General features: G+C 47.2%; 1 protein-coding gene across 1 annotated transcript in view; it reads right to left on the bottom strand.

Annotated features, from left to right (window-relative positions):
- LOC139228164 (ADAMTS-like protein 3) overlaps positions 1-13,630 on the bottom strand; it is a 616,221-nt gene that overhangs the window by 20,934 nt on the left and 581,657 nt on the right. The window contains exon 12 of the mRNA XM_070859351.1: positions 11,603-11,653. Coding sequence (XP_070715452.1) covers positions 11,603-11,653 — 51 coding nt within the window. The remainder of the gene's footprint in view (positions 1-11,602; positions 11,654-13,630) is intronic.

The following is a 13,630-nucleotide window of genomic DNA, read 5'->3' as shown; positions in this document are numbered from 1 at the left end:
AGAAATAGCAGAGGCATTACTACACATATTTAACCATTCGTTAAAATAAAGTGTAGTACTAGAGGACTGGCAGACTCACTAATGTAATACCTATATTTATGAAGGGGGATACAACATGTCCAGGGAATTATAGACCAATCAGTTTAACATTGGTGGCGGGAAAAATAATGGAATCCCTACTAAAGGAGAAAATAGAAGAACATTTAGAAACCAAAAATATAACAATGAATCGTTAGTATGGATTTTAAAAGGGAAAGTCTTGCTTGACCAACCTCATTGAACTTTTTGGAGAGGTAACAGAGAGAGTAGACAATGGTAATGCAATAGATGTAATTTATCTCGATTTTCAAAAGGCTTTCGATAAGGTACCCTATAATAGACTGATGAGCAAGGTGAGAGAATGCAGAGTCAGGGGACAAGTAGTAGAATGGATTGTGAGCTGGCTACAAGACAGAAAGCAGAGAGTCGGAGTAAAGAGTAACTCTTCACAGTGGTAGAAGGTGGGTAGTGGTGTTCCACAAGGATCAGTGCTGGGACCACTGTTGTTCACAATTTATATTAACGAGTTAGACTTTGGAATCAAAAACACAATTTCTAAATTTGCGGATGACATCAAACTGGGGGCAATAGTCAATACTGAGGAGGACTGCAACAAATTAAAAAAGGACATTAATAAACTTGAATAGGCATATAATTGGCAAAAGAAGTTCAACACAGATAAATGTGAGGTATTACATTTTGGTAGGAAGAATGGAGAGGTCACTTATTACTTGGAGACAAAATTAAAAACTCTTTATCTGAATGCATGCATCATTCATAACAAGATAGATGAGTTGACGGCACAAATTGAAGTAAATGGGTATGATCATAGACATAGTTGCAAGGTGACCAAGGCTGGGAACTGAATGTTCAGGGGTATTTGACATTTTGGAAGGATAGGCAGAAAGGAAAAGGAGGTGGGGTAGCTCTGTTTATAAAGGATGAGATCAGTGCAGTAGTGAGAAATGATATTGGCTCAGAAGATCAAGATGTAGAATCTGTTTGGACGGAGGTAAGAAAAAATAAGCGAAATAAGTCACTGATGGGAGTAGTCTATAGGCCCCCTAACAGTAGCTGCACTGTAGGACAGAGTATAAATCAAGAAATAATGGAAGCCCTTTAAGAAATGTACTGCAATAATCATGGGCGACTTTAATCTTCATATTGATTGGACAAATCAAATTGGCAAAGGTAGCCTCGAGGAGGAATTCATAGAATGTATTCCGAATGATTTCTTAGAGCAATACATTGTGGAACCAACCAAGGAGCAGTTTAGATCTGGTAATGTGGAATGAGCTAGGATTAATGAATGATCTCATAGTAAAGAATCCTCTAGGGAAGAGTGATCATTGCATGTTAGAATTTCAAATTCAGTTTGAGAGTGAAAAAGTTGGGTCTCAAACTAGTGTCCTGAACTTAAATAAAGGCAATTACAAAGGTATGAAGGCAGAGTTGGCTAAAGTGGTCTGAGAAAATAGATTAAAGGGTGAGACGGTAGATAATCAAGATATTTAAGGAGATATTTCATAACTCGCAGCAAAGATATATTCCAGTGAGAAAGAAAGACTCTAAGAGAAGGATGAACCATCCGTGGATAACTAAGGAAGCAAAGGATGGTATCAAATTGAAAACAAAGGCAAAGGTCCTCTACCAACCTGATGGCCTACATCCTAGGGTCTTAAAAAAAGTGGCTGCAGAGATAGTGGAAGCATTGGTTATAATCTACCAACATTCCCTGGATTCTGGAGAGATCCCAGCAGATTGGAAAACCGCAAATGTAACACCACTATTCAAGAAAGGAAGGAGACAGAAAGTAATTACAGACCGGTTAGCCCAAAATCTTTCATTGGGAAAATGCTGGAGGCCATTATTAGGGAAGTAGTAGCAGGACATTTAGAAAATCATAATACAGTCGAGCAGAGTCAGTATGGTCTTGTCATGGTTGAAAAATTTGCTAGAGTTCTTTGAGGATGTAATGAGGAGGGTGGATAAAGTGGAACCAGTAGATGTAGTGTATTTGGATTTACAGAAAGCATTCAATAAGGTGCCACATAAAAGGTCACTGCACAAGATTAGAGCTCACAGGGTTGGGGGTAATATATTAGCATGGATAGAGGATTGGCTAACTAACAGAAAACAGAGAGTTGGGATAAATGGGTCATTTTCAGGTTGGCAAACTGTAACTAGTGGGGTGTCACAGGGATCAGTGTTGGGGCCTCAACTATTTACAATCTTTATTAATAACGTGGATGAAGGGACTGAGTGTAATGTAACCAAATTTGCTGATGATGTAAAGATAGGTGGGAAAGCAAGTTGTGAGGAGGACACAAAGAATTTGCAAAGGGATATAGATAGGCTAAGTGAGTGGGCAAAACTTTGGCAGTTGGAGTATCATGTGAGAAAATGTGAGGTTATCCATTTTGGTACGAAAAATAAAAAAGCAAATTATTATTTAAATGGAGAGAGATTACAAAATGCTGTGGTACAGAGGGATCTGGGTGTTCTTGTACATGAAGCACAAAATGTTAGCATGCAGGAACAGCAAGTAATTAGGAAGGCAAATGGAATGTTGGCCTTTATTGCAAGGGAGATGGAGTACAAAAGTAAAGAAGTCCTCTGACAACTGTACAGGGCATTGGTGAGACCATACCTGGAGTACTGCATGCAGCTTTGGTCTCCTTATTTAAGGAGGGATATACTTGCATTGGAGGCAGTTCAGAGAAGGTTCACAAGGTTGATTATTGAGATGAAGGGATTGTCGTATGAAGAAAGGTTGAGCAGGTTGGGCCTCTACTCATTGGAGTTTAGAAGAATGAGAGGTGATCTTATTGAAATGTATAAGATTACAAGGAGGCTTGACAGGGTAGATGCAAAGTGGATGTTTCCCCTCATGCGGGAATCTAGAACTATAGGGCATAGTTTCAGAATAAGGGATAGCCCATTTAAAACAAAGATGAGGAGGAATTTCTTCTCTCAGCGCATCGTGAATCTGTGGAATTCTCTACCCCAGAGAGCTGTGGAGGCTGGGTCTGAATATATTTAAGGTGGAGATCGACAGATTTTTCAATGACAAGGGAGTCAAGGGTTATGGTGTGCGGGCGGGGAAGTGGAGTTGAGGCCAAGATCAGATCAGCCATGATCTTATTGATTGGCAGAGTAGACTCGAGGGGCCAAATGGCCGACTCCTGCTCCTATTTCTTATGATCTTATGTTGGAGGGTGCGAGTCTAGGTGGGGTAGAAGATTTACAAGGATGATATCAGAAATGAGAGGGTATACATATCAGAAAGGATGAACAGGCTGGATCTCTTTTCTCTTGAAAAAAGGCTGAGGGGTGAGCTAATAGTGGTCTTTAAAATTATAAAAGGTTTTACTAGAGTGGATACAGAGAGAGTGTTTCCACTTGTGGGGAAGAGCATAACTAGAGGCCATCAATATAAGATAGTCACCAAAAAATCCAATAGCGAATTCAGAAGAAACTTCTTTACCCAAAACGTGGTGATAATGTGGAACTCGCTACCACAGGGAGTGATTGGCGCAAATAGTATCGATGCATTTAAGGGGAGACTAGACAGGCATGAGGGAGAAGGGAATAGAGGGCTATGCTGATAGAGTTAGATGAGGAAAGATGGGAGGAGGCTCGAGTGGAGCATAAACACCGGCATGGACTGGTTGGGCCGAATGGCCTGCTTCTGTGCCACATATCCTATGTAATCCTATGTAAATTGGCTGCCGCGTTTCCTACATTACAACAGTGACTACCTAAAAGTACTTAATTGGCTGTAAAGCACTTTGGCACATCCTGAGGTCATGACAGGTGCTATAAAAATGCAAGGCTTTCTCTTTTTTAAAAAAAAAACAGAACCCCTCAATGAGCAAGCCTGAGAACTGTTCTGTGAGGTAAACTGAACCAGTCAAGCAGAAGTCTAAAAAGAGGCCCAAAATCCCACATGGCTGATTTTTGACGCAGTTGTCGAGGTACATCTGATTTTTTTAGTGGCTGAGTGCACCCAAAAAAAAAGTTCCAAGTTTCGTCGGAATAAACTTTAAATTTGGAGCGGCACAGATTGTCCTTAAGCTCTGCGGGTGGAGCTTAAGGTCTGCGCCGAAAACTGAGGTTGGCAGGGTAACGAGGGACATACTGAAGGGCTGAGGCTGGAAAGTGAAACATACAAGATACAGCAAGACAAAAGCAATTGTAGAGCCCCGGTCCCCCTCCTATCACAGGCCGAATGCTCCTCCCTCCCCACCCCTCCGGTCCCCCTCCTATCCCAGACCGAATGGCCCCATGGTCCCTGATACGTCCTTACTATACAGTATAAATGCACACGAGGCCCATGCTTGAGAGGTCAGTCTGTGACCTGTCCTTTATTCCTTAGCACTCAAGTGATGATGGTGGGTGGAGCTTCCCCATTTATACCTGAAGGTCCAGGTTAGGAGTGTCTCCCACCTAGTGATCATTGTTCTCACAATGTACAACTTAGGTCAGATTATACATGGGTTACAATGCTGGTTGAATACATGACAGTCCCCCTCCTATCCCAGGCCGAATGCCCCCTCCCATCCTCGGTCCCCCTCCTATCCCAGGCCGAATGGCCCCCTGGTCCCCCTCCTATCCCGGGCCGAATACCACCAGTCCCCCTTCGATCCCAGGCCGAATGGCCCCCTGGGTCCCCCTTCGATCCCGGGCCGAATGGCCCCCCCCACCCCGGTCCCCCTCCTATCCCGGGCCGAATGGCCCGCCCCCCCCCCCCCGATCTACCTCCTATCCCAGGCCGAATGGCCCCCTGGTCCCCCTCCTATCCCAGGCCGAATGGCCCCCTGGTCCCCCTCCTATCCCGGGTTGAATGGCCGAGGATCGCTGGTCTGATTTGTGCTGGCTCTAGAAGGTCAACAACTGGTGCACAAGCTGGGCCCAGCTTGCAGAGGGAGGGTAAGTCCTGCAAATTCCTCAGTCTGGCTTGGCTAAATGTTAAGTACTGCGTGGGTTAGCCACGCTTCGTTTTATGGGATCTACACTCCATCAGCTATGCTTCGGTTTATGCAATGTGCTATCATTCATCGTGGTTTTTCAAATGAGCCTGCGCTGTATGAGCCTACACATGCCACCCTGCCCCTCCCCTGCTGCTCACTGATCGTCTGCTCGGTTATATTTTGCAGAAGTTGCGCCCATCCCTGAGGAAGCACAAGCCCATGCCACAGAAGGACAATCAGACGTGGAGCAGCCTGACCTGGATGAAGTATTTAATGCAGAACCTCTACAGGAAGATCAGGACGAGGATGAGCAGGAGGATCAGGGGGAGCGGGAAGGCCCCAGTGTTGAGATTGTGACACTGAGTCTGGAGGTGGTGGTGCCGCACAGGGATGTGCCAAGCCCTTTCCGGACTGCTACGACCGACGGGACATTTCATGGTGTCCCACAGTCCGAGGTTACGAGTCCCAGTGGGTTGCAGCGAGCCACACCCAGGGTGAGGAGGGGAAGGAGAGCTCGAGAGCTGAAATGCAGGATCCAACAGACGTGGTTCTGCTCATGGCAATGAGTGGGGAGAGCATTGAGCTTACCCAATCACTCCTGGACACCATGGGTGGGGGTGGGTCATAAGATAGCGGGATTGTCATCAGATGTAACGACACTCTCGGGAGAAATGGGAACACAGTCGGGGCAGATTAGGGAGGGAATGTCGTCGTTAGCTGCTGCAATAAGGGAACACGCCCAGGTACTCATTGGCCTGTGGCGAATGACAGAATCACTTGCTGCCACTCACACTCCAATCCCCAGACCAACCTCAGGTAGTGTGCCGGTGCACCCACAGGCTGAGGAGTAGGCTGAAGAGGCCCGAGCCGGGCCTTCTATAATACTGCCTCTTAGATCTGCCCACACCTGCCCAATAAGAAATGCCCTGTCCAGGAGATGCTCAAAAAAGGCAGCTTGGTTCCAGCGGGAGAAGGCCTGCACCATCGGCCAAGAGTAGAGGCAACAAGGGCAAGCATGGCCGGTGGTCTTAGAATATGGGGGAGGAGAGATGGCTGCAGCTAAAGTTTGTTTGCTGCTGTTGTTGTTCTTCTTCTTACGTTATTGTTGTTTAACTGATCTTAATGGAAAAGTTTAAAGTTTGTAACAAAAATATTTTTATTAAAGTTAAGTACAAGTGTAAAAATATTTAATAAATTTATTTTGACAATTAAACCAGAATCGTAAACATTATTCATTAAAGTAAAGCAACAGTCAACACGGTGAATGATCAAACGTGCCGCTCAGCCTTCATACAGCAAAGCGTTCAAGGATTAGCCTCTGACACAAGGCTCTTGCAATGGTTACAGGTGCACAAGGGCCCCCCCCTTCCCTCCTCCCCCGTCGTCCTGCGGATTGAGGTGGTGGCATGGCATCCCCCTCCTCCTCCTCCTCATCCCCTCTCGCCTGAGGCTGCTCTTCAACTTCCAGTGCCTGTTCCCTCATGATGGCTAAGTTGTACAGCATGCAGCACATGACAGTGAACTGACCGACCATCTCAGGGGCGTATTGCAGGTAGCCTCCAGAGTGCTCTAGGCATCGGAAATGCTACTTTAGTATTCCGATTTTCCTCTCAATGATGCTGCATGTGGTTATGTGGGACATGTTATATCGATGCTTGGCTTCTGTCCGGGTATTGCGAAGGGGTTGTGGGAGGGGGGGGGGGGGGCGGGGGTCTTGAGCCAGGACCTTTGTTCCCCAGCAGCCAGCTCTGTCCTTCTGGCTGCCACTGAAAAAAGACAGATATAGCGCTCTCGCGTAAGATGAAGCATCATGGGTGCTCCCTGGGTATCTGGCATTAACTGCCATGATCTGATGCGTGTCGCCGCAGACCAACTGGACGTTTAAGCGAATGGAACAGGTTTCCTGTTCCTATAAACCTCCGAATCGTCCAAAGGTGCTCACAAGGCGATGTGCGAAGTCAATCGCACCCTGCACCTTGGGGAAGCCAGCGATGCTTGAGAAGCCCAGAGCCCTGTCACGCATTGCCTGGGCGGTCATGGGGAACTTGATGTAGTCGTCCCTGCGGGCATACAGTGCAGCAGTCACCTGGCGAATGCAGCTATGTGTAGCATGCTGCGAGATGCAACATACTTCCCCAGATGATGCCTGAAAGGAGCCGGAGGCATAGAAGGCAAATGCTGCAGTCACGTTGACCTCTATGGGTAGTGCAGTCCTCATCCCACTTCTCGACTGTAGGTCTGCCCTGATAAGTTGGAAGATCTGTGTGATCACCTCCTTTCGAAAGCGCAGCCTGCGAATTAAATCAGCCTTATTCAGGTGCAGTTATTGCGTCTCTCCCTGTACACCCGATCTGGATAAGGCCTCCTCACCACCATTCTGCGAGCTCTCTGGTTCCTGACATATTGTTGTCTTATTAATCTTCTCCTTTGCATAGCCATGATGCAAAATGCTCTTACTAAATTAGGCATTGTTAGTGTGGTGTATGTAGCACACAAATCACTGACTCCACATGGTCTGGTGTAAGTCTAACTGCTGTGACCTTCGTCCTTTATTGTTCAGCTCCAGAGTGCCTCCCAGGTGTGGTTGTCAGCCTTATATAGTTCTTGTTACAGGTACTACCAGGGTTTCCCACCGCAGCGCCCTCTGTGGTGTGGCATAGTACTTACAATACATTTAAGGTACTGGGACGATACACACATCATTACATAACATCACCTTCCCCCCCCCCCCCCCCCCCCACCTGGGCGCAGGGCAACGATACACACATCATTACATAACATCACACTTGTCCAACGGAAGGCAGGTGGGCATAGACAGTGCATTAGTATGGTACATATTATCTGGTACATTAACTGGTTATTGACTGGTAGCGGAACCTTGATTTCCTTGTTAGCCGTTATCATTAATTGTACTTCATCCATTATTTTACACAAATAGTGGCCATTCAGCATAAAAAAAGTAATTCTTATTATAAATTCACTATCTCGCATTAACATAGCTCATTTTAGACTCGCTCTGCCAAACAGAAGTCCTTTGTGGGGACCACCTCTTTGTAAGGCCCTTTTAAGACTCCCGGATGCATTTCCTTTTTAAGGCGCCATCTTTGATGCAGGAGGATTCCACGAGGCTTTGCCTTGGGCGCTGCCATCTTTGATGCTCTGCAGCTCCGACACGATGCCGCCGCCATCTTCTTCTCCGCCGCTCCGAATGCCCTCCGCCGTCGCAGCCTCTGCTCCCCTCCGCTGCCACCTGACTTGCCGCCTCTCCTGCGGCCTCCGTAGCGGCCTCCCCTGCGGCTGCCATGGCCGCCGCCGCCCGACGCTACCAGCTCCTCGGCGGGGCCCGCCCAACGGCCTCTTCCTCTGCGGGGCCCTTCCGAACCGCCGGCCCCTGGATCCCTCAGCACCCCGCCCGCAGCATCCCGACGGCTCAACCCCCACCTCCCTTAGGCCCCTCTGTGTAGGGCTGCTTGCCTGTGGGGGCTGGGGCTGCAGGGTCTCTGTGTGAGATCCGGGCCTGGGACTTGCCTGTGGGGGCTGGGGCTGCAGGATCTCTGTGTGAGGTCCGGGCCTGGGACTTGCCTGTGGGGGCTGGGGCTGCAGGGTCTCTGTGTGAGGTCTGGGCCTGGGACTTGCCTGTGGGTGGATTGAGGCTGCAGCTCCAGCTCGGTCGGCGCTGCTCTCTGGGGACCCGGGGCATGGCAGCACCCCGGGGAGCAGCAGCCTGTGGAGGGATGAAGTCTTCCCAGCTCCCACGGACCTTCCCCATCCACCTCCGGCCGAGGAGCATCGGCCCATCGCCTGCAACGACCCACAAAGGTAAAGCGTGCGTCTCGTCCCGGTGGGATACCTGCACCATCGCTCTGCCGAGAACAGGTATTAGTTCCCTGGTGTAGGTACGCAGCTTTGCCGTGACCGGGAGCAGCTTGGGTCGTGCAGCTGGGTTAATCCACAGTTTATCAAAAGTTCTCCGACTCATTAACGACGGACCCGAGCCCATGTCCACTTCCATACTCACTGGGTCTCCGTTGATTTTTATTTCACTTATCACTGGGGGCGAATCGTCGGTGCACGTATACAGTCCAAGCACCTCATCTTCTTCTACCTGCTCCTCACTGAACAATGGATCATCCCCCATCTCCTCAGCCACATGGTGAGTCCGATTTCTTTTACACATACGCTGAAGGTGGCCTTTAACGTGGCAGGTATTGCACGTATACTCCGCAAACCTGCACCGGTGAGCCCCATGGCTTCCTCCACAGCGCCAGCATGGTGCTGCTTGATTGGCCCCCCTCGGCGGACTCTGAGCTCCAGGACCCCGAGGTCCGTGCTCTCTGCCCCGGGCAGAGCCACGTTCTGCAGTTTTGTCTGTGGTGGGCACTATCCTGTGGACAGTGCCTGCCGGGTTCGAGACTGTGTGGATCATTTGCTTGGTGCTGCAAGTCGAGGTCATATATGCCCGGCTGATGGCGATGGCCTTTGTCAGAGTGACTGTGGGTTCCGTGGCCAGCAGCTTGTGAAGGAGGCCCTCGTGGCCAATCCCCATAACGAAAACGTCCCGCAAAGCCTCGTCAAGGTGTGCCCCAAAATCACACGGTGCCGCGAGTCTCCTGAGGTCTGCAGCATATTTGGTGACATCCTGGCCCTCAGATCTGCAGTGATGGTTAAATTTGTATCTGGCCGTGAGGATGCTCTCCTTCGGTTTCAACTGGTCACGAATGAGTTCAGTCAGCTCCTCGTATGACTTGTCCCTGGCGCTCCCAGGTGCCAGCAAATCCCTGACGAGACAATAAACCTCATCTCCACAACTGGAGAGCAATATCGCCTTACGCTTCTCTCTCATTGCATATGTGTCCTCCGTCAGGTCATTTGCTGTGAAGTAGTACTCGAGCCTTTCCGTAAAGGCCTCCCAATCATTGCCCACGGTAAAATCCTTTAGCGAGCCCAGAGTAGCCATGGTTGCATGGAGTTCGTCCGCTTCCTCGTCGCCAATGTGGTGTATGTAGCACACAAATCACTGACTCCACACGGTCTGGTGCAAGTCTAACTGCTGTGACCTTCGTCCTTTATTGTTCAGCTCCAGAGTGCCTCCCAGGTGTGGTGGTCAGCCTTATATAGTCCTTGTTACAAGTACTACCAGGGTTTCCCACCGCAGCGCCCTCTGTGGTGTGGCATCGTACTTACATTACATTTTAGGTACTGGGACGATACACACATCATTACATAACAGTTAGGATCGCCCCCAATGTTTTTTCTTAGTTGGAAATGAAATGAAACTACTCACAGAAAGCACTCACACCTTCCCCCTCCCTGCAAAAGGTTGATGCCCGAGTCAATGGACCACACCCTGGTCTGCCCATGTCCCCGGTGCCGCTGCTATCCCGGGCCGAAAGGCCCCCACCCCCACCGAATTTATCCTCTAGTGTCATTGCTGATTTATCCCTACCCAAGAACTTCTATTTTCATAACAGGTGTAAACATTCCAAGAGCCTAATTTTTAAAAATTGATTTGTCTCTTTGTAAACCCAACCATGACCCCGTGATGTGAATATAATATGGAGGATGTAACGGGTAAGAAAGATATGGCAGAAAGACTGGTTGTGACATCTCAAAAGCATCCCAGAGGATCTCTCAATTACACCTGTAGTGTACCAATGTACCTAATAGCTAGCCTCAGTGGCTTATATGAATTTACCGTCAGAGACATCGGTGCTGTTGCTATCCCGAGCCGAATGCCCGCCCCTGCCGCCACCCCCTCCCCCCCCCGCCGTTGCTGCTTGCTATCCCGGGCCAAATGCCCCCACCGGCCCTGGTGCCGTGTCTTCAGCTCCGCTGAACAATGGCGTCTTCTCTGCGCCGATTTCCATAGTGTAGGTGAGGTGTTTCAGAAGGGTGCAGTGCGGCGTTTTTGAAAAAATCGTACTTGGCCAAACTCGCTTAAATGGCCAGAAAGGGCACAGCCGGCAGGTTCCGTCCCCCGTGACGCCAAAAATTTGGGGACTAAAATAATTGGACGCAAGTACTTTAGGGTGGGGCAAAATTTTGCCAAAATTTGCAGATTTTAGTCTGCTCCAAATAAAACAGCGTCGGCCAAAAAAATGGCGCGGAACGGTGACGAAAATTTAGCCCTAAGAAACGGTCAAATAAGAAACCCGAAATACGATAAGCCAAAACTAAAGGAGTGAAAGAGAGGAAAAAGGGGGCAGTCGCATGGCATATCTCCTTGTAGTCATTTTCAGAGGGCCTCCAATGGAGGAGCACATTATCCACAGTGGCCCAGTGAAACCGGGAAAGAAAGGAAAGAAGATAACTGGAAAAATTACTGAAGTGATTTACTGCAATTGGATAATTCTGAATAAAGATTTTATAATGAATAAACACATCAATAAATACAGAAACAGAACCGCACCTTCAATATATTGTCTGATAGTAATAATGTAATACCAAGTTCTTGTTTGTTTTGGACCTAAAAATTAACTAGTTCTGTAAATTTTTTATTGAAAACTGCAGTGTATTTACACAGCGTTTGATGGATGGTAATTCGATATTTACTACATTAACTCGAGTGTGCAGTATGAAGTTATACATACCGAGGAAGTGGCTGAAAATGATCATAAATTGCAAGTTGCTTGAAGCCATCACTGCAGGAGAGACAAAGGCAGTTTAAATAAAATGTGGTTTGAGTATTTATTTACATATTTGAAAAGTTTTTGAAATAAATTTTACAATGAAATACAAAACTAGGCTATGCTGTCTATTATTTATGACAGTGCACACTGCGTGAAATGCCCTGTGTGCTATTCACACCTGTAATGGATGCGACACATGGTTACGATAAATGCTGGTCACAGTAGAGGAGGTGATATATGAAAGCAGAACAAGCCATGCTGGCACAGAGAAGCAATTTGTCCCGCATTTCGGATATCACAGGATAAACTGAGCCATTATAACATACACAGTAAGGCACATTCCATTATATTTTGCAAATTTATCAATTCACAAGATAATTACACGAGGAAGGCCATTTGGCTCTTCTTAATTAATCCAACCAGAAAGACCCTTCAGTCCTCCCGTTATAGCGTCCAATTGATTCGTAAACAATTCCAGGGTTCTCACCGCCGCTGCCCTGTCTGGGAATCTATTCCAAGTATTGGTCCCATTTGTGTGAAGCAGAACTATCTGATATTAGTCCTAAATTTCTCTTTTATAAAGTTTCTACTCTGGCGATTTAATTTTGAAGTAATTATCTGGATTTACCTTTTCGATACCATTAACCTTATACGCCTTGATAACATCTACTCTCTAGGAATAGTTAGTGTCCCATTATCTTTATTCTGTCCATCATAAGCAGTCCCTCGAATCGAGGATGACTTGTTTCCATGTCAAGAAGTTCACAGGTGTTTCAATAAAGGACCTAATATTCCAGATCCCGAACTAAATCTTGAAGGGCGGAAGATGCCTGTGCGTGGATTTTTTTTTTTAAACATGTGGTGGCCGTTGCACACCAGCCACCACATGGGCTTGACAGAGCTCGGTCTTGGTCCAGTGGCAAGGATTAACCAAGATGACTGGAGACCAGCTCTGCTGCACGGACACACACTACTTTGTTCTGTAACACTAAGTTGACAGCGCCATCTACCACTGCAATAACCTTTGGACTCCTGACATCATTCATTGGTCCAGATGTTGTGTTAAGAGTAATGGTGAGGCTAACCGCACTCACCGTTATTTTGCAGTAATTCGGACAGCAACTTAAGCGCAGAAATCCGGAAGTTGCGGTCCGATTTACTCTGCTCCTCTACAGGCTGCACTATAACAGCACCTCACCAATAGACACAGCATTGAAATCAATGTAAGGGTGTGAATTTGCAGTATTTACCCACTAAATACTGCACAAGAAGTTAGAGCTGCTGCATTCTGGTGTAAGGTAATTTTTAACATTGTGTTACGTTATAATTACGGCCAAACAACCTCTCTGGCACTGAAAACTTAATTTTACAAGTGTGAAGTCTCATTCTTTCAGAATTTAATTAGTGTTGGAGATTTTAAAAATATATTTTTTTACTTTTTCTTTCCGTCTCTTTTATCTCCCTCTTTTATTCCCATCTTCCTTTCACTTTTTTTATTTTGCCTTTTGTTCATGATTTAAGTTTAATTTATACTTCCTGGTTTAGACGTCGAGTGTCTCGGTGAGGATTCTTCGATCTGATTGGTTGAAGAGTCTCATTGTTGCTTGGCCTGCTCATACATGCCTGTAGCGGGCCCTGTGCTGGACTAAGCTGCCCGCCGAAAGCAAGTCACCGCTCACAAGCCCGCAAAAAGTCTGCGGGCAGCTGTCAGTGTAATGAAAGGTGAGTGCCATTCCTTCGCCACTGATCGCAAACTCCGGGACATCATTTCTAATATACAACAGATATGTCAGTACCAACAAAGACACCAGCTTTCATTCATTATAAATTGTATACAATCAGCCTTGTCTCATAAGCAACAGGAAAAGTCCTGGGTGCCACATGTATTATTTTTCATGAATATTAGTGGAAATGCACAGACTCCTAAAGCAAGCGCTCTACTCGGAACTCGTCTATGGCAAACGAGCCAAAGGCGGGCAGAGGAAACGT

The sequence above is a fragment of the Pristiophorus japonicus genome, chromosome 17 (genome assembly GCF_044704955.1).
Source record: "Pristiophorus japonicus isolate sPriJap1 chromosome 17, sPriJap1.hap1, whole genome shotgun sequence".
In the NCBI taxonomy this organism is placed as follows: domain Eukaryota; kingdom Metazoa; phylum Chordata; class Chondrichthyes; family Pristiophoridae; genus Pristiophorus; species Pristiophorus japonicus.
The sequence above is the reverse complement of the archived record's forward strand: the minus strand, read 5'-3'. Positions and strand labels throughout refer to the sequence as shown.